Source organism: Salmo salar, chromosome 05 (genome assembly GCF_965601325.2).
Source record: "Salmo salar chromosome 05, fSalSal1, whole genome shotgun sequence".
Classification (NCBI taxonomy): domain Eukaryota; kingdom Metazoa; phylum Chordata; class Actinopteri; order Salmoniformes; family Salmonidae; genus Salmo; species Salmo salar.
Window position 1 is genome coordinate 43,663,881 of NC_138295.1, and position 24,610 is coordinate 43,688,490.

At 40.4% G+C, this 24,610-nt stretch overlaps 1 protein-coding gene across 10 annotated transcripts in view; it reads right to left on the minus strand.

Annotated features, from left to right (window-relative positions):
- The window catches only part of cb055 (CB055 protein), a 43,555-nt gene extending 22,419 nt beyond the window's left edge, over positions 1–21,136 (minus strand). The window contains exons 1-3 of one of the 10 annotated variants that reach the window (XM_082974902.1): positions 16,348–17,617; positions 15,959–16,024; positions 15,263–15,374 (exon numbers count right to left, since the gene is read on the minus strand). In XM_082974902.1, coding sequence (XP_082831028.1) covers positions 15,263–15,374; positions 15,959–16,007 — 161 coding nt within the window. In that variant the 5' untranslated portion in view covers positions 16,008–16,024; positions 16,348–17,617. Of the gene's footprint in view, positions 1–10,262; positions 10,320–14,450; positions 14,741–15,262; positions 15,375–15,958; positions 16,025–16,347; positions 17,618–21,000 lie in introns of those variants that run through there. The other 9 variants (XM_082974900.1, XM_014200027.3, XM_014200026.3 and 6 more) reach the window with 9 other exon arrangements.
- Between the last annotated feature and the right edge of the window lie 3,474 nt (positions 21,137–24,610).

A 24,610-nucleotide genomic window follows, 5' to 3' on the forward strand; every position in this document is an offset into this window, starting at 1 on the left:
CGCCATTGGCAGCGATTACAGCCTCGAGTCTTCTTGGGTATTACACTACAAGCTTGGCACACCTGTATTTGGGGAGTTTGTCCCATTCTTCTCAGCAGATCCTCTCAAGCTCTGTCAGGTGGAATGGGGAGCTTCGCTGCACAGCTATTTTCAGGTCTCTCCAGAGATATTCGATCAGGGTCAAGTCCAGGCTCTGGCTGGGCCACTCAAGAACATTCAGACTTGTCCCGAAGCACCTCCTGCAATGTCTTGACTGTGTGCTTAAGGTCGTTGTCCTGTTGGAAGGTGAACCTTCACCCCAGTCTGAGGTCCTAACTTGCTCCAGAATGCTTTGTCAAGGATTTCCCTGTACTTTGCTCCATTCATCTTTCGCTCGATCCTGACCAGTCTCAGTCCCTGCCGCTGAAAAACATTCCCACAGCATGACGCTGCCCCCACCATGCTTCACCGTAGGGATGGTATTGGCCAGTTGATGAGCAGTGCCTGGTTTCCTCCAGACGTGACGCTTGGCATTCAGGCCAAAGAGTTCAGTCTTGGTTTCATCAGACCAGAGAATTTTGTTTCTGGTTGTCTAAGAGTCCTTTAGGTACCTTTTGGCAATCCACAATCCTGTCTGAGCTCTACGGACAATTCCTTCAACCTCATGACTTGGTTTTTGCTCTGACATGCACTGTCAACTGGACCTTATATAGACAGGTGTGCGCACACCTTTCCAAATCATGTCCAATCAATTGAATTTACCACAGGTTGACTCCAAGTTGTAGGATAAGCAATGGAAACAGGATGCACCAGAGCTCAATTTTGTGGTCTCATAGCTAAGGGTCTGAATAGTTATGTAAATTAGGTTTGTTTCTATATTTTTAAAACATTTGAAAAATCTAAACCCGTTTTCCCTTCATTATGGGATATTGTGTGTAGATTGAGGGATTTTTATTGAATCCATTTTAGAATAAAGCTGTAACGTAACACTTTCCGAATGCACTGTAAATTGGGGTTAAAACTAGTTTATTTCCGCAACGGCCAACTTTGCGCCATCCCTGAGTAATGGCACAGGTAGCCTACAGTACAGCCTTTTGAAGTAATTGTTTGACAATCAGATAACATCATGACTGGTTGTGTTAATGCAACAAAAAAATATGCTAGTACATTAAAAGTTAAGACAAATCTTACTATTAGGCCCATAGACATCCTATTAAGTCATTAGGGATTTGTTGTGTAATTCTATGATTAGGGCCATAAAAAAAATATAATAATAAGTGTGCGCACACATAGGAGGTCCCCATAATGGGAAGAAATGAAATCTTTCACCCCTGATCCTAATTGAGTATTAGGCCTACTTTTGAGGTTGTAATTTTATTTATTTTTTCTTACAGATATCAAAAGCAGAAAAAAGATTTAGAATTAAGTCTTTGCGACCATCACAAAGAGAAAAGTTTTGGGAGAAATGGAGAAGAGGTATAGAGAAAAGAGAAGTTTAGAACTGTAACTCGCTTCAGTAAAATGTTATTTTAAGCTGAATAAATTCAAGAATAAAATAAAGAACATTAGAATGACTTACTTGTTAACAGGTGATTGTATGAACACCAGAATTTTCTTCACTTCATACCTATTTTTATTTAACTAGGCAAGTCAGTTAAGAACATTCTTATTTACAATAACGGGCTACCCTGGCTGACGCTGTGTGCTGCCCTATGGGGCTCTCAATCACGGCTGGATGTGATGCAGCCTGGATTTGAACCAGGGACTGCAGTGACGCCTCTTAGCACAGATGCAGTGCCGTAGACCGCTGGCCACTCGGGAGCCCAAGTGAGCTTTAACAATTTTACAGCACAATGTTGCTTAATGTTCTTTTTATTTTTAAAGTATTTAATGTTCTATAACAGTGTATTTGACAAAATATACTATTTAAAAAAATAATAATTCAGACTGCTTCTTTCTCCTATGTTAAGACATGTCCTTTGGTGTGACATTAGAAATTGTATTAAATATTTTCCCTGCATGGAAAAACATAACATGTGGCAAGTGATCTCAGCATGAGCAGATTTGTAAAGTTTGTCCAAATTAAAATGTAAACCCCCCCCCCCCAATTTGACTGCCTTATTTTACTGAATTTCCACAAGGTAATACAGCGTGAGATAATGATGACAAGCAATTGCTCATACAAATTACATAACATTTTATGCTTCAAATATAAACTAAGACAAATTTAAGGCTCAAATGTATGAAACGGTTCATAAATCAACCACATACATTTCAAATATTCAGACATAATATCACCACTATATTATTTTTAAACACTTATGCTTAAACATCAACCACCCAAATATAAATCATGCTGAGAAAATCCAGAGGCAGTACTGTCGCATGGGAATAAGCAGCTGCAGTGTGTACTGTACTCCACTTCCTGGTGTGACAGGATGCTCGCAGCAGCTTACAGTATGTGTGTCTGCTTTTATGTCACATCTACAATTAGATCCCTGCTGAATTCCAAGGACTTTTGAATCTGATATTTTCAATAAACATTCTGAAAACAGACATGGCAACGTCATTACGCAAGTTATTTTGTAAGAATATCATATGCAGAACTCCAGACAGAGCTTGAGGTCACAACAAGCATTTGGTTACAATAGTTTGATTTGTTTATTTCAACAACTTTAAAAACCCTTTACATTTATAAACATGCATTAAGGCTTCCTCGTTCCTTTGGGAATGCTAATAGCAAAACAGCACAACAGAAAAGGCTCACTCCAAACTAGCTAAAGTTACTACTAGACAACACATTGTCTGTCTGTCTGAGAAACTGAACTTAAGTCCTTTCTGTTTCTCAACTGAAGCTACAATATTATTAGTTAGCGATTCCACACCAGAAGGGAACAGAAAATATTTTACAGGCAATTCTCACAGAGGAACGTTATTGGGAGGAAGGATGTTTAACAATCTTTTTATCATGAAAGTGGCCATTATGGACCCTTTTTAAACCAATTCAAGCCTCCTGTAAGACCATATAATCCATGAACTGTACATGATACAGGCAACATCTTGGTGTCATTATACTGCGCTAAAATATACAGTATGTCTTGACTGAAATACATTTATTCAACATTAAAGATATCGATATCTCATACTACCCGTTTTGAACATTAAGAAATATTGTTTGGAACAATATACTCTACAAGTAAAACACTTCCAGAGTAGGCTCTCCGCCAATTCTAAATTTGACACATTTTATGAGCACCACCAACACAGTGAATGGGAAAGTGATTCAAAGGGAACTCCCTTTGCTGAATGTGTAATCCTAAAGTAAAACTGTGGTTGGTTAATTACCAATGTCAATTTCTCTGTATAAAATGGGTCATATCTAGAAGTCGACCGATTATGATTTTTCAACACCGATAGCGATTGGAGGACCAAAAAAAGCCAACACCCATTATATTTATTTTTTGTAATAATGACAATTACAACAATACTGAATGAACACTTATTTTAACACCAATAAAATCAATTTAGCCTCAAATAATGAAACATGTTCAATTTGGTTTAAATAATGCAAAAACAAAGTGTTGGAGAATAAAGTAAAAGCACAATATGTGCCACGTAAAAAAGCTAACGTTTAAGTTCCTTGCTCAGAACATATGAAAGCTGGTGGTTCCTTTTAACATGAGTCTTCAATATTCCCAGGTAAGAAGCTATTATAGGACTTTCTCTTTATACCATCTGTATTTCATATACCTTTGACTATTGGATGTTCTTATAGGCACTTTAGTATTGCCAGTGTAAGCATAGCTTCCGTTCCTCTCCCCTACCTGGGCTCGAACCAGGAACACAGACAGCCACCCTCAAAGCGTTGTTACCCATTGCTCCACAAAAGCCGCGGCCCTTGCAGAGCAAGGGGAACAACTACTCCAATCTCAGAGCGAGTGACGTTTGAAACGCTATTAGCGCGCACCCCGCTAACTAGCCAGCCATTTCACATTGGTTACACCAGCCTAATCTCAGGAGTTGATAGGCTTGAAGTCATAAACAGCTCAATGCTTGAAGCATAGCGAAGAGCTGCTGGCAAACGCACGAAAGTGCTGTTTGAATGAATGCCTACGAGCCTGCTGCTGCTTACCGTCGCTCAGACTGCTCGATCAAATCATAACATAACACACAGAAATACGAGCCTTTGGTCATTAATATGGTCGAATCCGGAAACTATCATTTTGAGAAAAAAAACGTTTATCGTTTCAGTGAAATACGGAACCGATCCGTATTTTATCTAACGGATGGCATCCATAAGTCTAAATATTGCTGTTACATTGTACAACCGTCAATGTTATGTACAATTCTGGCAAATGAATTACGGTCTTTGTTAGGAATAAATGGACGTCAGTTTGCAACGAGCCAGGCGGCCCAAACTGCTGCATATACCCTGACTGCTTGCACAGAACGCAAGAGAAGTGACACAATTTCCCTAGTTAAGAAATTCATGTTAGCAGGCAATATTAACTAAATACAGGTTTAAAAATATATGTACTTGTTTATTGATTTTAAAGAAAGGCATGGATGTTTATGGTTAGGTACATTGGTGCAACGACAGTGCTTTTTTCGCAAATGCACTTGTTAAATCGTCACCCGTTTGGCGAAGTATGCTGTGATTCGATGAGAAATTAACAGGCACTGCATCAATTATATGCAACGCAGTAGAGGTCGACCGATTAATCGGAATGGCCGATTAAGTTTCATAACAAATCGGTAAATCGGTATTTTTGGCCACCGATTTGCAGATATATATTTTTTTACCCCTTTATTTAACTAGGCAAGTCAGATTAAGAACACATTCTTATTTTCAATGACGGCCTAGGAACGGGGGTTAACTGCCTTGTTCGGGGGGGGGGGGGGAATTCGTTTTTGCAACCTTCCGGTTACTAATCCAATCCAACGCACGAGGATGGCAGGCTGACTACCTGTTACGCAAGGGCAGCAAGAAGCCAAGGTAAGTTGCTAGCGAGCATTAAACTTACCTTATAAAAAAAACTAGCAATCACTAATCATAATCACTAGTTAACTACACATGGTTGATGATATTACTAGTTTATCTAACGTGTCCTGCGTTGCATATAATCGATGCGGTGCCTGTTAAGTTATCATTGAATCATAGCCTATTTCGCCAAACGGGTGTTGATTTAACAAGCGCATTTGCAAAAAAAAGCACTGTCGTTGCACCAATGTACCTAACCATAAACATCAATGTCTTTCTTTAAAATCAATAAACAAGTACATGTATGTTTAAACCTGCATATTTAGTTAATATTGCCTGCTAACATGAAATTGTGTCACATCTCTAGCTTTCATTGCACGCAGAGTCGGGGTATATGCAACAGTTTGGGCCGCCTGGCTCGTTGCGAACTAATTTGCCAGAATTTTACGGAATTATGACATAACTCGTAAGCATTCATTCAGACAGCACTTTCGTGCGTTTTGCCAGCAGCTCTTCGCTGCGTTTCAAGCCGTTTATGACTTCAAACCGGGTGGGTATAATTTGTGGAACGTTCCAACAGGAATCTATTCCAAAAACTTCGTAAATAACAAGGTTGCCAAAAAAAAAAACAACGCATACAAAGTTGTATAGCTGCAGAATAAGATACCGGATAGGGAGTGGTCTATTTCATTGCGTTTTTCACTCATCACGTTTATTCCAAAAAATGTCTGTCCTCACTCTGGTTGCCTATGGACAAACATTAAGAATAAGCTACGTGGTGAGTTGATGCCTATTCGGCAGCTAGGTTTGTATGCGTTGCTACTTTATATGCGTTGTTGGTTGGCAACCTTTTACTTTACATTTTTTGGAACATATTCCTGTTGGAACGTTCCACAAATTATACCCACCCCTTCAAGCCTGTCAACTCCCAAGATTAGGCTGGTGTAACCGATGTGAAATGGCTAGCTAGTTAGCGGGGTGCGCTAATAGCATTTCAAACGTCACTCGCTCTGAGACTTGGAGTAGTTGTTTCCCCTCCTCTGCATGGGTAACGCTGCTTCGAGTGTGGCTGTTGTCGATGTGTTCCTGGTTCAAGCCCAGGTAGGAGCGAGGAGAGGGATGGAAGCTATACTGTTACACTGGCAATACTAAACTGCCTATAAGAACATCCAATAGTCAAAGGTATAGAAAATACAAATCGTAGAGAGAAATAGTCCTATAATAACTACAACCTAAAACTTACCTGGGAATATTGAAGACTCATGTTAAAAGGAACCAGCTTTCATATATTCCCATGTTCTGAGCAAGGAAATTAAACCTTAGCTTTTTTACATGGCACATATTGCACTTTTACTTTTCTCCAACACTTTGTTTTTGCATTATTTAAACCAAATTTAACATGTTTCATTATTTATTTGAGGCTAAATTGTTTTTATTGATGTATTATATTAAGTTAAAATAAGTGTTCATTCAGTATTGTTGTAATTATCATATATAAATAAATTATTTAAATGCTTTTTTGGTCCTCCAATAAATCGGTATCGGCATTGAAAAATCATAGTCGGTCGACCTCTACAACGCAGGACACGCTAGATAAACTAGTAATATCAACCATGTGTAGTTAACTAGTGATTATGTTAAGATTGATTGTTTTTTTATAAGGTAAGTTTAATGCTAACTAACAACTTACCTTGGCTTGTTGCTGCCCTTGCGTAACAGGTAGTCAGCCTGCCACGCAGGCTCCTCATGGAGTGCAATGTAAGGCAGGTGGTTAGAGCGTTGGACTAATAAACGGAAGGTTGCAAAAACGAATCCCCGAGCTGACAAGGTAAAAATCTGTCATTCTGCCCCTGAACAAGGCAGTTAACCTACCATTCCTAGGCCGTCATTGAAAATAAGAATGTGTTCTTAACTGACTTGCCTAGTTAAAGGTGTAAAAAAAAATTAAGTCGTCCACAATCGGTGTCCAAAAATACCGATTGTTATGAAAACTTGGGGGGAAAAAAAATAAAAGGCCATTCCGATTAGTTGGTTGACCTCTAGTCATATCATTAAAAAGTACCAGAGAGGCCACTCTGGAAGTTAAGCAAATTTGTTTTTAAAAACCAGGTTAGTTGAGATATACTTTTAAATTTGATTTCATAGGATCCCCATTAGCAACAGCTAGTCTTACTGGGGTTCGACACATAACGAAAGACATTACAGACAAAAGGCTTTACAATTTACATACATTTTAAAACATGTAGCGTGCATGTGCACGCTACATCATTCTTAAATGGAAGAAGTTTGGAACCACCAAGACTCTTCCTAGAGCTGGCCAAACTGAGCAATCGAGGGAGAAGGGCCTTGGTCAATGAGGTGACCAAGAACCTGATGGTCTGACAAAGCGCCAGAGTTTCTCTGAAGATGGGAGAACCTTCCAGAAGGACATCCATCTCTGCAGCACTCCACCAATCAGGCCTTTATGGTAGAGCGGCCAGACAGAAGCCACGCCTCAGTAAAAGGCACATGACAGCCCGCATGGAGTTCATCAAAAGGCACCTAAAGTCTCTCAGAGCATGAAAAACAAGATTCTCTGGTCTGATGAAACCAAGATTGAACTAGCCTGAATGCAAAGCGTCACACCTGGAGGAAACCTGGCACCATTCCGTCGGTGAAGCACGGTGGTGGCAGCATCACGCTGTGGGGATGTTTCAGCGGCAGGGACTGGGAGGCTAGTCAGGATCGAGGGAAAGATGAACAGAGCAAAGTACAAGAGCTCCTTGATGAAAACCTGCTCCAGAGCACTCAGGACCTCAGACTAGGGGCTTAGGTTCATTCTTCCAACAGGAAAACAACCAAGCACACAGCCAATACAACGCAGGATTGGCTTTGGGACAAGTCTCTGAATGTCCTTGAGTGGCCCAGCCAGAATATCTCTGGAGAGACCTGAAAATAGTTGTGCAGCAACACTCCCCAGCCAACCTGAGAGCTTGAGAGGATCTGCAGAGAAGAATGGGAGAAACTCCCCAAATACAGGTGTGCCAAGCTTGTGTCATACCCAAGAAGACTTGAGGCTGTAATTGCTGTCAAAGGTGCTTCAAAGTACTGAGTAAAGGGTTTCAATACTTGTATTAATATCACATTTACAAAAACATCTAAACCTGTTTTTGCTTCTTCATTATGGGGTATTGTGTACAGTAGATTGATTAAATTGTTTTTTTCCCCCTCAATTTTAGAACAAGGCTGTAACATAACATGTGGAAAAAGTAAAGTGGTCTGAATAGTTTCCGAATGCACTGTACATGTCAGTACATACACACAAAAAGTAGGTCACATTATTGTGCTACATGAGATGGGAGTTCCATTCAATCATGGCTCTGTATAATACTGTACGTTTATATGGATTTGTTCTGAACCTGGGACTGTGAAAAGACCCTTGGTGGCATGTCTGGTGGGGTAAGTGTGTCAGTGCTGTGTGTAAATTGACTACGTAAACCATTTGGAATTTCCAACATTTCTTATAAGAAACAAGTGACAGTCAGTCGTTCCACAACTCTTAGCCAAGAGAGACTGACATGCATATTTTGATATTAGCCCTCTTATTACAATAAGAAATATATAAAACGTGCCGCTCGGTTCTAGGCCAGCTGCAGCTTAACTAGGTTCATCTTTGCAGCACTTGACCATATGACTGGATAATAATTAAGATAAAACTAGTCTGCAGGACTTGCTTTGTGGAGTGTGGTGTTAAAAAAAGCATAACATCTTTATCATGGACAGACCTCGCCCCATCGAATCAATACGTTTTGACCATGACAGTTTCCAATCTAAGGTAACGTTAAGTAATTTAGTCTCCTCAACAGTCACACCTTTTATTACCAGAGTCAGCTGGGGTCTAGAACTTAAGGAATGATTTGTACCAAATCCAATGCTCTTAGTTTTAGTGATGTTCAGAACCAGTTTATAACTGGCCACCCATTCTAAAACTGACTGCAACTTTTTGTTTAGGGTTGCAGTGAGTTCACTAGCTGTGGTTGATGACGCATATAGTGTTGAATAATCAGCTGTTAGAACCAGTAAAGGCCACTTTACCATTCTTGGGTAGTAGAATGACTTTGGCTTCCCTCCAGGCCTGAGGACAAACACTTTCCCCGAGGCACAAAAAAATATGACATATAGGAGTGGCTATAAAGTCCGCTACCATCCTTAGTAGCTTTCCATCTAAGCTGTCAATGCTAGGAGGTTTGTCATGAATAACTACTCAAGTTTTCCCCATCATTCTTCCTATCATTGATCTTGGCTTCATACAGTTTTTTGTTGAGTTTGCTCACAATTTCTCAATTTGACCAACAAATATTTTTAACATTCACATAAGTCAAAACAAAATATTTTGTATGATCTCCTATACACTATTTTAGGCCCAGCTTTTGAAAACCTGGCTTTCCTGGATATTAATGTTGAATTAAAAAAAGAAAATCCGAATCTACACATACTGCATATTTGAGAGAACACTGTAAGGAGTATATTGACACCAAGATGTCTGTATCATGTACGGTTGACAGATCATAGGGTCTTACAGGAGACATGTATAGGTCTAAAAAGGGCCTAAAATGGCTTCACTCGTCATGATTGTCACCAAAAAACAAAAGTGATAGAAATGTAAAAATCATGTCAAACATCCTTCCGCCCAATGAAGTTTATATGTAAGAACAAATTGGAGATGCCAAAAATATTTTCCGCTCCCGCTGGTGTGAAATCGGCCAGTTGAAAAATTCCACAGCGTTCGTCAGGCGACAAAAGCAGCACAGTCGTTGACTTCAACACATGAGAGCAGAGCAAGGCAGAGAGGAATCTGATCTAATGAGTCTGATTTCTCTGGACAACAGCCGTTTTTACTATTACTCTCCCATCTGATACTGCCTATTAATTTCCTCTGTCATACTCTGAGGAAATGTTCCAAATCGCTGCTTCACAGATGAATAAAGCTTCAAAAGATAGAGGCATTATTACCTAGGTGGACAATGTGTGACTGACAAAAACCACCAACAACACAAAGAGACGTACATTTACAACAAACACCACCCACAGTTGATTTAGACTACAGGATAAAAGAGATTGACTGTGGGGATCTGTATAGACTAGACCAAAGGGAATCATACTAGTTGTAGTTATGAACAACTGCATTCTGGGGGGGAAATATGCCACCTGGGGTTGTCACAGTTAGCCTATGGACCATAACCTCCCAGGGTCTGACCACGTGACCAACCCGTCACAAACTACTCAATGGGGCAGCAGGTTTCAGCTGGGCTAACGGACTGACCTTGGGCTGCCTCCAATACTGGCCAACAGCGATGACGTCCGCCATTTCATGTTTTAACTTTTCAGGGGGAGTTGAAAGAGAGAAAGAGAAAGAAAGAGAGAGAGAGAAAGAGAGAGAGAGAAAGAGAGAGAGAGAGAGAAAGAGAGTGGAAAGGAGCAGCATTAAATGATAGATAAACAAACCATTACTTAGAAGATGGAAAAGCATTTGAAGACAGGCAGTTATAGGGAATTTAAACATGAGTCTGCCAATTCCATATAAGGACACAGCCAGGTTTGAGTATTGTTTTTGTACTGGATATCCCCCATTTCAAAGTCAGATGTGAGGAGTCACCCATGTTATGCAATCAAGAATTAGAGGATAGCAACTAGCAAGGTTTATGAGACAGACAACACCTTGATTATAACTTTCACACACACACTCTTCAGCAGAGTCAGTAGAGAGCCATCTGGTTTTCACATCCAGACTCTAAATCCACATTTGCTGTGCTGAACATATTGTGCAATTGAAGCCTTAGGTGTCCTTTGAGACTGTTTTCTTGTCAACATCTAGGATACTTCTAATATTTGTGGAATAGGAAGTAAAGGCCTCCATTTTAAAAGGTCCAATGCAGCAGTTTTATCTCAATATCAAATCCTTCCTGGGTAACAATGAAGTATCTTACTGTGATTTTTTTATTTAAAAAATTAAGTAAAAGACCTTCTTAGCAAAGAGCAATTTCTCAAGCAAGAATTTTGCTATGACTGTCTGGGAGTGGAAGGCAAAACTGAAAATTAGCCGTTATTGGCAGAGAGGTTTAGAACTTTCTTATTGGTCTATTAACTCATTTACCAGTGATGTCACCAGGCTGGCCAAAACAGGCAGAAATTTCAGGCAGTCTATTCAAACAGAAACACACATTAAAAAGGGCTTTCCCACTGTGCACACACACTGGTTGAATGAACATTGTTTCCACGTAATTTCAATGAAATTATGCTGAGCCAAAGCGGACTAGACATTGTGCCCAGGGTTATCACAATTTCACAGTACTTCTCGAAACCTCAGTGTGGAAATATATATATAAAAACACAGGAAAGTCATGTTTGACTACACTGGAACTTCAACAAATTTAACACAATGGCAAATCTTAACGCACCTCAACTAAAAGAAAATACTAGGCTCCCGTAAATTGTATTGCATCTGTGAGGCACGTTCTCAATAAGCAAGATATAGCCTAGGCCTACTGTTGATGTGGTGTTACATGACTGAATAATTTGAATATGTTAGGCGGAGCAGTCTTTGGTAACCGGACAAGAGGAGCTCTTTGGAAATGGGGATGGATACAAGATGAATGGAGTACTCACTGCAGGTAGGCCTACATGAATTGTAAATGATGCAAAAGCATGACGGCAAAACCTCATGAGTAGACCATTTAGAAACCTTTTATAGATTACTTTTCCGTTACTGTGGAATTGCCCCGACATCTCAGATTTTTCACTTAATATATGTACACTGAATATGTGAAGTTTGGTAACAGAATTTCAGTAAAATCTCACTCAGTTTGTATGCTCCAAATTAAGATTCAAAGATGTCTGGGGTGTCAGCTTTGACATGCCACAGTGAGTTTGAAAATAAATCTATTTTGGTTATTGAACTACAGGAAGGGGATTTACACATGGTAACATACTACACAGAAATGTATAATTATGGATATGAATGTCATTCTCTTCATGGTGATGCATCCCAAAATGAGGTACACTAAGGTAGAAATATGCAATATCCTTTGCATATTTAGGTATTATTCTACAAATTGGCTATTATTTTAATGCACTCCATCACCAAACTTGGATGGTCTAGACCAAATCTACACATAATGATCGTTTGTATTTGGGTCAGTCAGATATTCCTAAATGAAACAGATTTTTTGGCTAAAATCCTGGTGATTTTAGTCTTTGACCAAAAACAAAAGTCCCATTTTTATTTTGCAAAACACGTTGGGTGGGGCAAAACAATCACTCGGGGCTGGTTTGGCCCTGTAATATAGAGTTATCAGTCTATGGAACCAGTGCAAACCATCAATTGGGTTAAAGAATTGATTACATTATCTTAAGTAGGGATGGGCTACAACACATTTCCACAGTTATGTTGAACACAAGAATCCCCTGAAACTGCAAGGCCTTCATGACTATTTTTTAAAGGTAAAAATAAAACACTCCGTGTGAATATAGTTACTGAACGGCAGTGCCAAGCAATGACACTGGGCGTTTCGTTTGGTAGTTTATACTTTCAACTGGTGAGAAAGTTCTCTGGCAGTCTAAATTATACACAGCCTGTGGAGTACTGAGGACAGATATAGATTGTGTGCAAGTAAAGTTAGTGGTGTGTACTAGGCCAGTTGCTCAACATAAAATGTTCATACTGAATGCAATGCGGGCAAACGGATCCCAATAATTTTCCTAGCGTCCATTTTCAGCCCTGGGCAGGAAACCATCTATTCCACAGAACTGAACCGTGTTTGTATCAGATCAAGAGGGCCACAACAACCAAACAGGATATCCAATAAAACATAGTAAGAGAAGTACAGTAACCAGGACATTCCAAACAAGGCTACTGCAGGGCAAAGCTGCCTGGAAGGAAGAACTACTATAGTATTTCCAATGGGCGGAATTTTAGGATATCATGAAAGGAAGTGTTGTCTATTTTGAGGTTGAACCCAACTTTATTTGCTATGTTGAGTGAACACTTTTCAAATGGGTGGAGCTCCCATTTGAGGCTGTATTTCTAAACTGGTTGGTCAGCTCGTCACAGCACAGTTCTTCTTTACCAAAGTTATTTCAGCTGTTGAGTAAAACCTCACATACCTTAATGTTTGTCTAGAACCAGAGGCACAAAACCATGGAATTTTCTTTACTTCCAGTTTCTAAATTAAAAGGAGTGACTAAGTTGGACTATGAAATGGGTATCATGAATTTACAAGTTGCACCAAGGGTGCATTCACACAGACGCCTGTCAACAAAAGGGTTAGGCTAGACATCTGCCCCAAATACAAGGCGTACAGCAAGTAAGACATCCTGCGTGTGTGCACATGCATTAATCTAGTTTGTTAATCCAACAAGGAGAAAAAACATTAGGTGATAGCACAGTTCAAAACAGCCCTTCTTACTGACTTGGACTATTAGCATTAAACCAGATTCATCTGGAAATGGTAAGGCTTCAATTGTCCAGAGAACTGCGTAAAAGAGCACCATGTGAAAGAGTGCAGGTGTCCCACACATCTTAGCCGAGTTGTTTACTTTAGGATGGTATGTTGTGTACTCTACTGTGCTTGGTATCCATACTGTATATGGTCTCCATTTCTAAGTCAGTTTGTGTACAAGATGTCACATGAAAGCCAGTACTTAGCCAGACTACTGCTAAGAGGAACTTAGTTGGGACAGCTGACACAAACCATGAAATGGGTGTTTGGGATGTGGGGGTGGATGGATGTGAATAAACCGTGGCAGTCAGTTACTCACTCTGGGGGAGAATAACTGATTCCTTTCAGGCGGAATTACTGTTAAGTGAGTCATTTCACAAGGTTAACAAAAGGGCTGCTTGGCTCTCACATTTTTTCAATGAACTAAGCGAGGGGTCAATAAAGCTTTTATTGTCTTAAATGTCATGAGACTGAAGGATAGATTCTACATCCACAAAGTCAAAACTAGCTATATCGTGAAAACTTCAAACTAAAAAGCGAATTTTTGTTAAGGTTAGGCATACGGTTAGCAGTGTGGTTAAGTTTAGGGTAAAAATACAATTTTAAGAAGACACATTTTACAAATAGGCAGGGTTTATGACTGTGGATGTTGAAGCAAGTGACGACTAGGATAAAAGGGGAGATCGTTCTCTGACACTGCAAACAAACAGCCCATATACAGAGTATTCACAATCCAGTCCACGCTACAGTTTCAAATGAACTATTTATTCATATGCTAGGACTTGCAAAACCAATGCAGGCCTACTGTGTCCCAATATTAGGGTTAGTAAAATAATTTTAGCCCTTATCTAAGACATACATGTACAACCACCATGTACTTTATGCAGACTGCCAGGGACACATAACATAAATGAGTATGTTCCATTCAGATAAATGCTCTGGCGATAGATATGTTTGATATCATGCCAGGGTCTGAGGAGATATATCTAACCAGAAAAGCAGAGCACACTTACTTCTTCCCCCGCAAACAGCCGTAAAATCCAGCCATGGTTTCTAGATGGGAATGCTCAAGCAATATAAATGGCAGCGGATTCCCTCTTTAGTACATCCTTTACCAGCTTATCTGAGTGCTGGCACGTGGAAGTCCCTGTGCAAGCCCCAACTGCAATGTTGAAGGCCACCAGTCCACTACACACAAACACCCGCCTTCTTAATGCACATGAATTAAGACAGAAAGGCAGAAAGGGCAGCTGGTGGCAAGACAAAGATAAAGACACAGCGCTATCTTTGAGTGGAGGCTGCCTGCCCTCCCAGTGACTAGCCTACAGTGGGAGGACACGAGTGTGAACTAACAGCCCGCCCCAAGCTGCTCTTCCCACCCCCATCCACCCCCCACGTCACATAGCTTAATCCCGAGCGGCAGCCTGCAGCTATTGTCTCAATCAGGCAGCTTACTTCCAGCTGATCTGACCCATGTCTCTGATAATTAGCTAGGGGCGTCGTGGGGATTGTCCTGGCTGGGAACTCACTCATCCCCATCAGAAAAACAAAAACACCCCAACAAACAGTGCCACCTTGCCATTGAGCCAGAGTCAACAGATGTCTAAATCTCAACCTCTAGGTTCAACCTTGGTGTCAGTCATGTTGGGATGTCAAGTCATATGACTAAGGATGACTAAGTAGAAAATCAATATGGGCTATTAATGTACAGGTTTGATAATAGGCTTAATTCTCAGATAAGTATGTTATTGCAGAATGCCAACATGCAAAACAATACAAATGTGAATTGAACAACTATACAAAGTCAGAGGAGCCTGAAAGTTACCTAAATAAACATCGCCATGTGAGCTCCGGGAAAGGATTTGGTAAAGCTCGATCAGCATTCAACCATACAAAATGGCCAGATCTGCTCGGAACAAGCCAAGTGGACCATTTACCTGGGAATAAAGAATGTGTTCATGTAAACAATCATCAACTCAAACGCTATTAACTCCAGACATCTGAGGCTCCTTTTCAAAATGAAACATTTCCCTCGACCTAAAAGTGTAAACACATTAGAAGACTGGCCACAGACAGTGATCACAGCACTTCTACCCAAATAACTTTTACTCCACTAAATGGCATTTCAATGGAATAGGATTTTTTTATTTTTTTTGGGGGGGGGGGGGGGGGGGGGGGGAGAGATTAGAAACAATTGATAAAATACATCATTACAATCAAAACACTTAGCTTATCAACTCAATATTTACCGTCTGGTATGATTATCAGTCTGTTAAAGAGAATTCAATTCCGGAGAATTGAAAACTACCTCACTTTTTAAACCTCCCGTTTTGGACTCGACGTGTAAATCAAAAACTCATACATGCATAAACGATCTACAGTCCTCTCCCAGTGGAAAAATGCACCGAATCCTTACATTCTATCCTGCCATCATTTAGTGTATGAGACCTACACGCTCGTTCCTGTCGTGTTATGAACACGCTCTCAGAAGCAAGTGGGATGAGTGGCTGCATGCGCTTACCATTATAAGAGCAACAAATACATTGAATGCGTCGATCAAATCCATGCATCAGATGTTAGAAAGCATCTGAAATGAGAAGTGAGATATATTAGACCTCGGTAGTAGCTGCATTTCTCTTTCAATGAATTTCTCTACAAATTAGAAAGCGTTGTGCATCGTAGCCACACAAATACATTAGAAGATAAAATGTCTGATCATAAACACTGTGCTGACAACCTTGAGCTCTTAAATGGTGCCGCTGGTGAATTTTGGAATATACAGTACTTCACAATAGGCTAAGGGTTTTTACCAGGCGTGGATCCATCTATTTATCCCGATCGCCATTCACAACAACACACATATTGAAGCAAACTTTTACCCACTTTTTAGACAAGAACATATCGGCCTACCTTTCTGTTGTGTCAACCATCCAAATAGAATAATTTAACGTGTCCACCTTTTGTCCTTATAAACGTTCACACAGATATTCCATGATGTGGGGTAATAATCAAACACTGCAGTTGATTGTCTGCGATCATCATTCATCACGTAGGCAACCGCTATATATTACCAATGCATGACTTTCAAGGAGTATGACATTTGACGCTAATATATATGTGTGTAACTGCCAAAATAAAGGAAACACTTGAGAAAATGAGGGATACAAAGTATATTGAGAGCAGGTGCTTCGACACAGGTGTTGTTCCTGAGTTAATTAAGCAATTAACATCCCAACATGTTTAGGGTCATGTATAGAATGCCCAGTTGCCCATTATTTTGGCTACCATGGCTAGAAGAGACCGCTGTCATTTTGAAAGAGGGGTCTCAAAGGAGCGTACACATGTGTTTCTTCTTGTGAGGACCAGAAAATTTGACCAACAGTGGCCATTTTGTTAGTCCCCACAATGTCAAACGCTATTTGTAGGTGGTTTGAAGTTGTTCTGGAGGCCCAACAGCCTGACACTTTACGTTGGTGTTTCCTTTATTTTGGCAGTTACCTGTAAGTAGGCCTATAACTTTTCCGTTGTATAAAATGACATCACAATCGCTTGCTTGCCATACTAGTCACCGGAACTAGCCACAACCGAACATTAAGGAAATGTTGATTGGCAAATGGAATGATGTACAATGAGGTTGCAAAGTTAGTGGGAGGCGGAATCAGATCGTCACAGTATTGTATTGGGGAAAAAAATAAACGTTTTGTATGAAATGTATGCATTTGTAACCGATGTGAATTGGCTAGTTAGTTAGCGGTGGTGCGCGCTAATAGCATTTCAATGAGTGACGTCACTCGCTCTGAGACTTGAAGTAGGGTTTCCCCTTGCGTTGCAAGGGCCGCGGCTTTTGTGGCGCGATGGGTAACGATGCTACGTGGGGTGTCAGTTGTTGACGTGGTTGGGGCGAAGAGAGGGACGGAACCTACACTGTTTACACACTGTAAGTCGCTCTGGATAAGAGCATCTGCTAAATGACTAAAATGTACACGTCAAATGAGGTTGCGGGTGAGCAAAGGGACACGTGCGCTGCAGGGGGCTCGAGAGCAATTACGTTACAACGGTCTCTACAATTTATAGGTACTCTTTTTGTCTCTTGGGCGCTACTTTCAGAAGTACTGGCTAAAAAGTATACAACGCTTCCAGAAAATCTCTTTAAAAAAAAAGGTCCAATGTTGCCATCTTGATCTCAATATCAAATAATTTCTGGTTAACAATTAAGTACCTTACTGTGATTTGTTTTAAAATAAAATGGTAAAAAAAAAAAAACTGCTTCTTAGCAAACAGCAAATTATCAAGCAAGAATTTTGCTAGGACTGTCAGGGAGTGGTCTGAGTGGGGAGGGGAAAATATAAAACTAGCTGTTATTGGTAGAGAGGTTTGGAACTCTTTCTTATTGGTCTATTAACTAATTTACCACCTGGTGATGTCACCAGGCAGGCCAAAACTCCATCCCACAAAAACAGGCTTACACCTCTTAAATAAAAAGGGTATTATTATTTTCACAATTTCACAGTGTTGTTCCAACCTCAGTGTGGAAATACACTGCTCAAAAAAATAAAGGGAACACTTAAACAACACAATGTAACTCAAAGTCAATCACACTTCTGTGAAATCAAACTGACCACTTAGGAAGCAACACTGATTGACAATAAATTTCACATGCTGTTGTGCAAATGGAATAGACAACAGGTGGAAATTATAGGCAATTAGCAAGACACCCCCAATAAAGGAGTGGTTCTGCAGGTGGTAACCACAGACCACTTCTCAGTTCCTATGCTTCCTGGCTGATGTTTTGGTCACTTTTGAATGCTGGCGGTGCTTTCACTCTAGTGGTAGCATGAGACGGTGTCTACAACCCACACAAGTGGCTCAGGTAGTGCAGCTCATCCAGGATGGCACATCAATGCGAGCTGTGGCAAGAAGGTTTGCTGTGTCTGTCAGCGTAGTGTCCAGAGCATGGAGGCGCTACCAGGAGACAGGCCAGTACATCAGGAGATGTGGAGGAGGCCGTAGGAGGGCAACAACCCAGCAGCAGGATCGCTACCTCCGCCTTTGTGCAAGGAGGAGCAGGAGAAGCACTGCCAGAGCCCTGCAAAATGACCTCCAGCAGGCCACAAATGTGCATGTGTCTGCTCAAACGGTCAGAAACAGACTCCATGAGGGTGGTATGAGGGCCCGACGTCCACAGGTGGGGGTTGTGCTTACAGCCCAACACCGTGCAGGACGTTTGGCATTTCCCAGAGAACACCAAGATTGGCAAATTCGCCACTGGCACCCTGTGCTCTTCACAGATGAAAGCAGGTTCACACTGAGCACATGTGACAGACGTGACAGAGTCTGGAGACGCCGTGGAGAACGTTCTGCTGCCTGCAACATCCTCCAGCATGACCGGTTTTTGGGGTATTTCCTGACACATTTTTTTTCACTGCCCCCACAGAATCTCTTGCTTACTTGGCTCATAACTGAGAAAGTATAGAAAGTATGTACATTGGAGTTACTGTATGAGAACTTGCAAAACAAATGTAAGGAGTGCTCAGTGCTTGAAAACACACCGATTGTCATAAACTTTGTGGTTCACCAAAATACTGTAGGGTAAAAGAACATGCTGTTTTCAACTCTAGATAGTTAGTTATATAAACCTGAATTCTGACGAGTTAAATCTGTGCCCATGATTGAGCAAGAGGCCCCTTTTCCCCTGTTCTCTCGAATCCCTCAACAGTTTGCTCTGACTCAAGTTTCTTTAGTCAACTCCTGCAGAGTACTGTTTCTTTTCTTTACAAAGCACTTGGAATTCCTGCTCACATCTGGAACACATCTTCTGCGAGCAGTGAGCTCTCTGGCCCAAACTCTAATTAAGGCCATGTATGCAGAACTGTAAATAACAAAAAAATTATACCCCAGAGCTGAGCTAGGGAGCACCCCTAGCTGGGTGCGAGGGTGAGGCTAAATGTGTCACAGATAGACAGGGATGTGTATACAGCAAAAACAACACAGTCCTCCTCTCCTCTCTGCCTGCCTTTGGTTATCTTCTCATGGTGCTGGAAACCTTTCAGAGCTGACCCCTGAAATGACCCACTCTGTTCTCACACTCTCCACATGAAAAGGGATCCTACTGGGTTTCACTGCTTGCTAAAGGCCCTCTAGTCTGCCATTTACCTACAGTTGGGACCATTTTCACAAGGCATTTCTTACACTAGAAATCATTTGCTGCAGAGTATGTGTGGGCGGTGAGGGCATGCGAGAATACATTTATCTGAAGGATTTAATTGCATGGTGATAATCAAATAATTGTGACTTTAATTTTGTAAGTGTTTTGCTCTTCGCCGTATCCTCATTTCCCAGTTGGCCCATTTAAAACATGTAATTAGTGCTGTTACTCAGTCTGGTTGGTCCTACTGGTCAGCTGTGTGTGGTTTACAAGGCTAAGGACAACTGTGACCACTATACTAACCACTGTTAGACTTAGTGACATTATGCTCGCATATAATGCATTGTAAAAATAAAAAAAAAACACTCATGGTCAAGAACAATTCAGAATTAACTTGCTGCATTCAATTTGTACAATAAACTGCTACAATAATCCAAAGGGCACAGGGATAGTAGATTTGAGCACTTTATCCTTTGATGTCACTATATAATTCAATCATTATAAAGAGATATACTATGGGATATTTCTTCAAGATTTGCAGATATTTGTAATAACAAAACTGGATTGGACACACCATGCATCATCAGATGACTTTTTAAAGCGCTATGATGGAATTTCAATGTATTTGCCATAAGAGTGCCACCCAGTTCTGCTGACATGTGCATAGGTACAGTATTTAGGTATTATATAGGTATAGATATTTTCTTAAAAAGAAAAATTCCAGATTGGAGCTCGTGCATTTGGTGCCTGGAACATCTGCAAACAGATTTGTCCATTTCCTTTGTTTTTACTCCACACATTGGCTCAAATCAACCCCTTTCTACCCTGCACCAAACCAGGGATATAAAGTATATTGTTTATGTGCATCAAACAAGGAATTATGTAAAGTTATTGATGGACATATCATACCAGATAGCTGCTGGGAATAAGCAACTGATGTGGACAAAATATTGACTATCTTAACCACAGCCTATTGAAACAGTGTAAAAACAATCACCATTATCCTTCTGTGTTGTCAAAGAGGAGAAGACAATTATAGCCTACAGGCCATTGAAAATCGGACTAAATGTTTAAGAAAGCAATAGCTAATTGTCTTTGAAAAGTAAATATAAGTAAAATATATATGTAACCAAAATCAATTCAAGAAGAGGATGAGTCACATTATGCTAACGTTAACACATCGGATTATGTGGGAGTTCCTTCAAGTGAGAGGTATAATTCAACATCGCATCCGTAATAAAGAAGAGCAGTTTATGTTAACATCTTCCAAGAAAAGTTGGAGACCACCACCATCTGAATTCAACAGTTTCTTTGCTAACTCTAAAAGCAACATAGAAAAAGCAACTGGTGCGAACCATTTGGAATCTTATCAAACAATATGTCTATGTAAGTTCGTCATGAAAGAAAGTGATACTTACAAACTGAGTTAGGCGCTATATTTTAAAGTATGCAGACAACCATCAATGAAGTAAAAAATACGTCGGTGATTTGTGATGATTAGATCTGGCCCATTGAAGTTTCGTGTCTTTCTTCAACTAGCCTGCAGAAGCACTAGAGTACCGCGCATGCTTTCTCTGCGAGGAAGTAACATCATTCATTGTGTTCACCAGTTGAATCACTGAGACATTGCTCTCAAAGATCTATAGATAAAGATCAACTTTAAATCCAAGCTAACATTGGTGTATTTTTAATAACTCCATTTAGGTATGCTTTACTTTATATGCTCAGTGTATGGTGTAGGATAATTTGATCCCTCTGAAAAATGAACCACCTGATTGGATACAATATTGCTGTCCTTGACCAAAACCCCTAAAATAATTAAACCAATTTTCACCATTGACTTTGTGTTATAGCTCAATTCCATTGTTATCTCTGTCTTTCAAAACGATTTTCTGGTCAAATACCTTAATTTTATTTCCATAGATTAAAGTCAAATCTTTTGGTATGCACAAACTGGGGTACTCAATGACGTCTGCGGTACGCCAAATGAAAATGTGATTCACATAAAAAAATCAAAAATAGAAAAACATTTTTCTTCACATTTGCAAACAGGCCATTTATATTTTCTAACGTTGCTATACATTTGGGTGAGGTTTTTTTCTCGCCTGAGTAGCCTCGTTTCACTGCCAAAAATAAAAATGAAACCATCTAGTGTTCATCGAAATAATAACACAATGTAAAATACAGGTAGCCTAGTCAAATAATGAACATCCAATCACATTAACCATTACTCTCTCATGGGAATTCCACTAATAATCCGTATGTAGCCAAACGTAGCTGCTGCTTATTCCGTTTGCTTGAAAATTGATAAATGGTTAATAAAAAGTAAGGCCCGCGTCCATAGAGACACATACCAGCTGCTGCTACTACTAGCAGTACTACACCTGCACCTGTCGACGACACAAGTTGTTCAGCTTCCACGAGCACATTCAATGCTAGCATCAGTAATTCTACATTTGTTGTTAGCCCAGCTAGCATGGACACTGACAGTTGTGAATCTGATGCAGGCGAGGAGCTACTGCCCCCTTACCCGGGAAACCACCGAACAACAGACAGGGACGGGACGTTGGACCATCGAAGAGGCACACATATGATGAGAACTACATTGATTTGGGGTTCACTTGTATTGGGAGTAGTGCCTTTCCTCAGCCACAGTGTGTTATATGTGCAAAAGTACTATCTCACAACTCAATGAAACCTTCACTCTTGCGCAGACATTTAGAAACAAAACATGCCAATTAGAAAAATAAGCCACGAGAGTTTTTAAAGCGAGAATTAAGACGACTTTTGAGTAGTAAGACATGTATAAAAGCAACATATACCATTAATAAGAAGGGTCTAGAAGCGTCTTATATGGTGAGCTACCGAGTGACTAGGACAGGCAATCCCCATACTATTGTGGAGGACTAAATTCTTCCTGCTGCTGCGGATATGGCTACGACAATGCTGGGGGAAAAGGCCAAAAAAACAATAGAGACAATGCCTTCATCAAACAACACTTTCACGAAGCATCGGTGACATGATTTTGAAACAATTACTGCTTCGCATACAAGCCAGTTTATTCTATGCGTTACAGCTGGATGAGTCAACAGGTGTGGTGGGCCTAGCACAGCTCCTGGTATATGTCCGTTACGTTTATGGGGGGTCAATTAAGGAAGACATCCTCTTCTGCAAACCACTGGAAACAGGACAACAGGAGAGGATATTTTTAGAGTAGTGGACAGCTTTGTGACATCAAATGGACTTTGGTGGTCAGGATGTGTTGGTATCTGTACTGATGGCGCAAAAGCCATGACAGGGAGAAATAGTGGAGTGGTAACGCGCGTGCAAGCAGATGCTCCCGACACCACTTGGGTACACTGCAGCATCCACCGAGAGTCTCTTGCTGCCAAAGGAATGCCTAATAGCTTGAAATACGTTTTGGGACACTATGTAACGCTTTTACAACATACAAAAGTGCGCTGGTTATCAAGGGGCAAAGTATTGACACGTTTTTTTTAAATTGAGAGACGAGCTTACTTGTCTGACCGCTTGCATGATGACGAGTTTCTCACACGACTGGCCTATCTGGGTGATGTTTTTTCTCGCCTGAGTGATCTGAATCCAGGATTACCGGGTCTCTCCACAATTATATTCAATGTGCGGGACAAAATTGAGGTCTGCATTAACAAGGACAACACAGGTCTTTCCATCATTGTATGATTTTCTTGCGTCCAAAGGAGTTCAAGCTTATGGACAATGTCAAATGTGATATAGCGAAGCACCTGAGTGAGTTGGGTGCGCAATTACGCAGGTACTTTCCCAAAACGGATGACACAAACAACTAGATTCATTATCCCTTTCATTCCCTGCCTCCAGTCTACTTACCGATATCTGAACAAGAGAGCCTCATCGAAATTGCAACAAGCGGTTCTGTGAAAATTTTATTTAATCAGAAGCCACTGCCAGATTATCAGAGTATCCTGCCTTGGCAAATCACGCTGTTAAGACACTGATGCCCTTTGCAACCATGTACCTATGTGAGAGTGGATTCTCGGCCCTCACTAGCATGAAAACAAAATACAGGCACAGACTGTGTGTAGAAAATGATTTAAGACTGAGCCTCTCTCCAATACAACCCAACATTGCAGAGTTATATGCATCCTTTCAAGCACACCCTTCTCATTAACCTGTGGTTAGTTATTTACCATTTTCGATGAACAATTAAGGTTTTATATGTAAGATAGTTAAATAAAGAGCAAAATTATTGATTATTATATTATTATTTGTGCCCTGGTCCAATAAGAGCTCTTTGTCACTTCCCACTAGCCGGGTTGTGACAAAAACTCACACTCATTCTTATGTTTAAATGTGTCACGTCCTGACCAGTAAAGGAGTCATTTGTAATTGTAGTATGGTCAGGGCGTGGCAGGGGGTGTGTGTTTTGTGTTTTTTTGGTTCTAGGGGATTTTGTTTCTAGTTTTCTATTTCTATGTTTCTTTTTCTATGTGTGGCCAGGTATGGCTTCCAATCAGAGGCAGGTGTCTTTCGTTGTCTCTGATTGGAAGCCATACTTAGGCAGCCTGTTTTTTCCTGTGTTTTTGTGGGTGGTTATTTTCTGTATAGCTTGTGTGCCTTATGGAACTGTTGATTGTCGTTTGTTATTTTGTTTAAGTGTTCACTCTCTTTATTAATAAAAGTAAGAAGATGAGCACTATACCCGCTGTGCCTTGGTATGTCCCTTATGACGCCTGTGACAAAATGTATCATATAAGTGTGTGTGTGGCAGGCTTACAATGATGGCAAAAAACAACATTTGAGAGTGCGCTGACCCTGGTGCTAGAGGGGGTACACAGCTGGAGGTTGAATGTTTGAAGGGGTACGGGACTATAAAAAGTTTGGGAACAACTGCATTAGAGGATGTTTGCTTAAAATATAAAAAATAATGTTGACCAGTGACCACACAATGACATTTCGTTTCATGTATTTAGAAAATATAATGTATTTCACTGCTTTGATTTATTCCGAAAATAGAAGACATTTTACTGC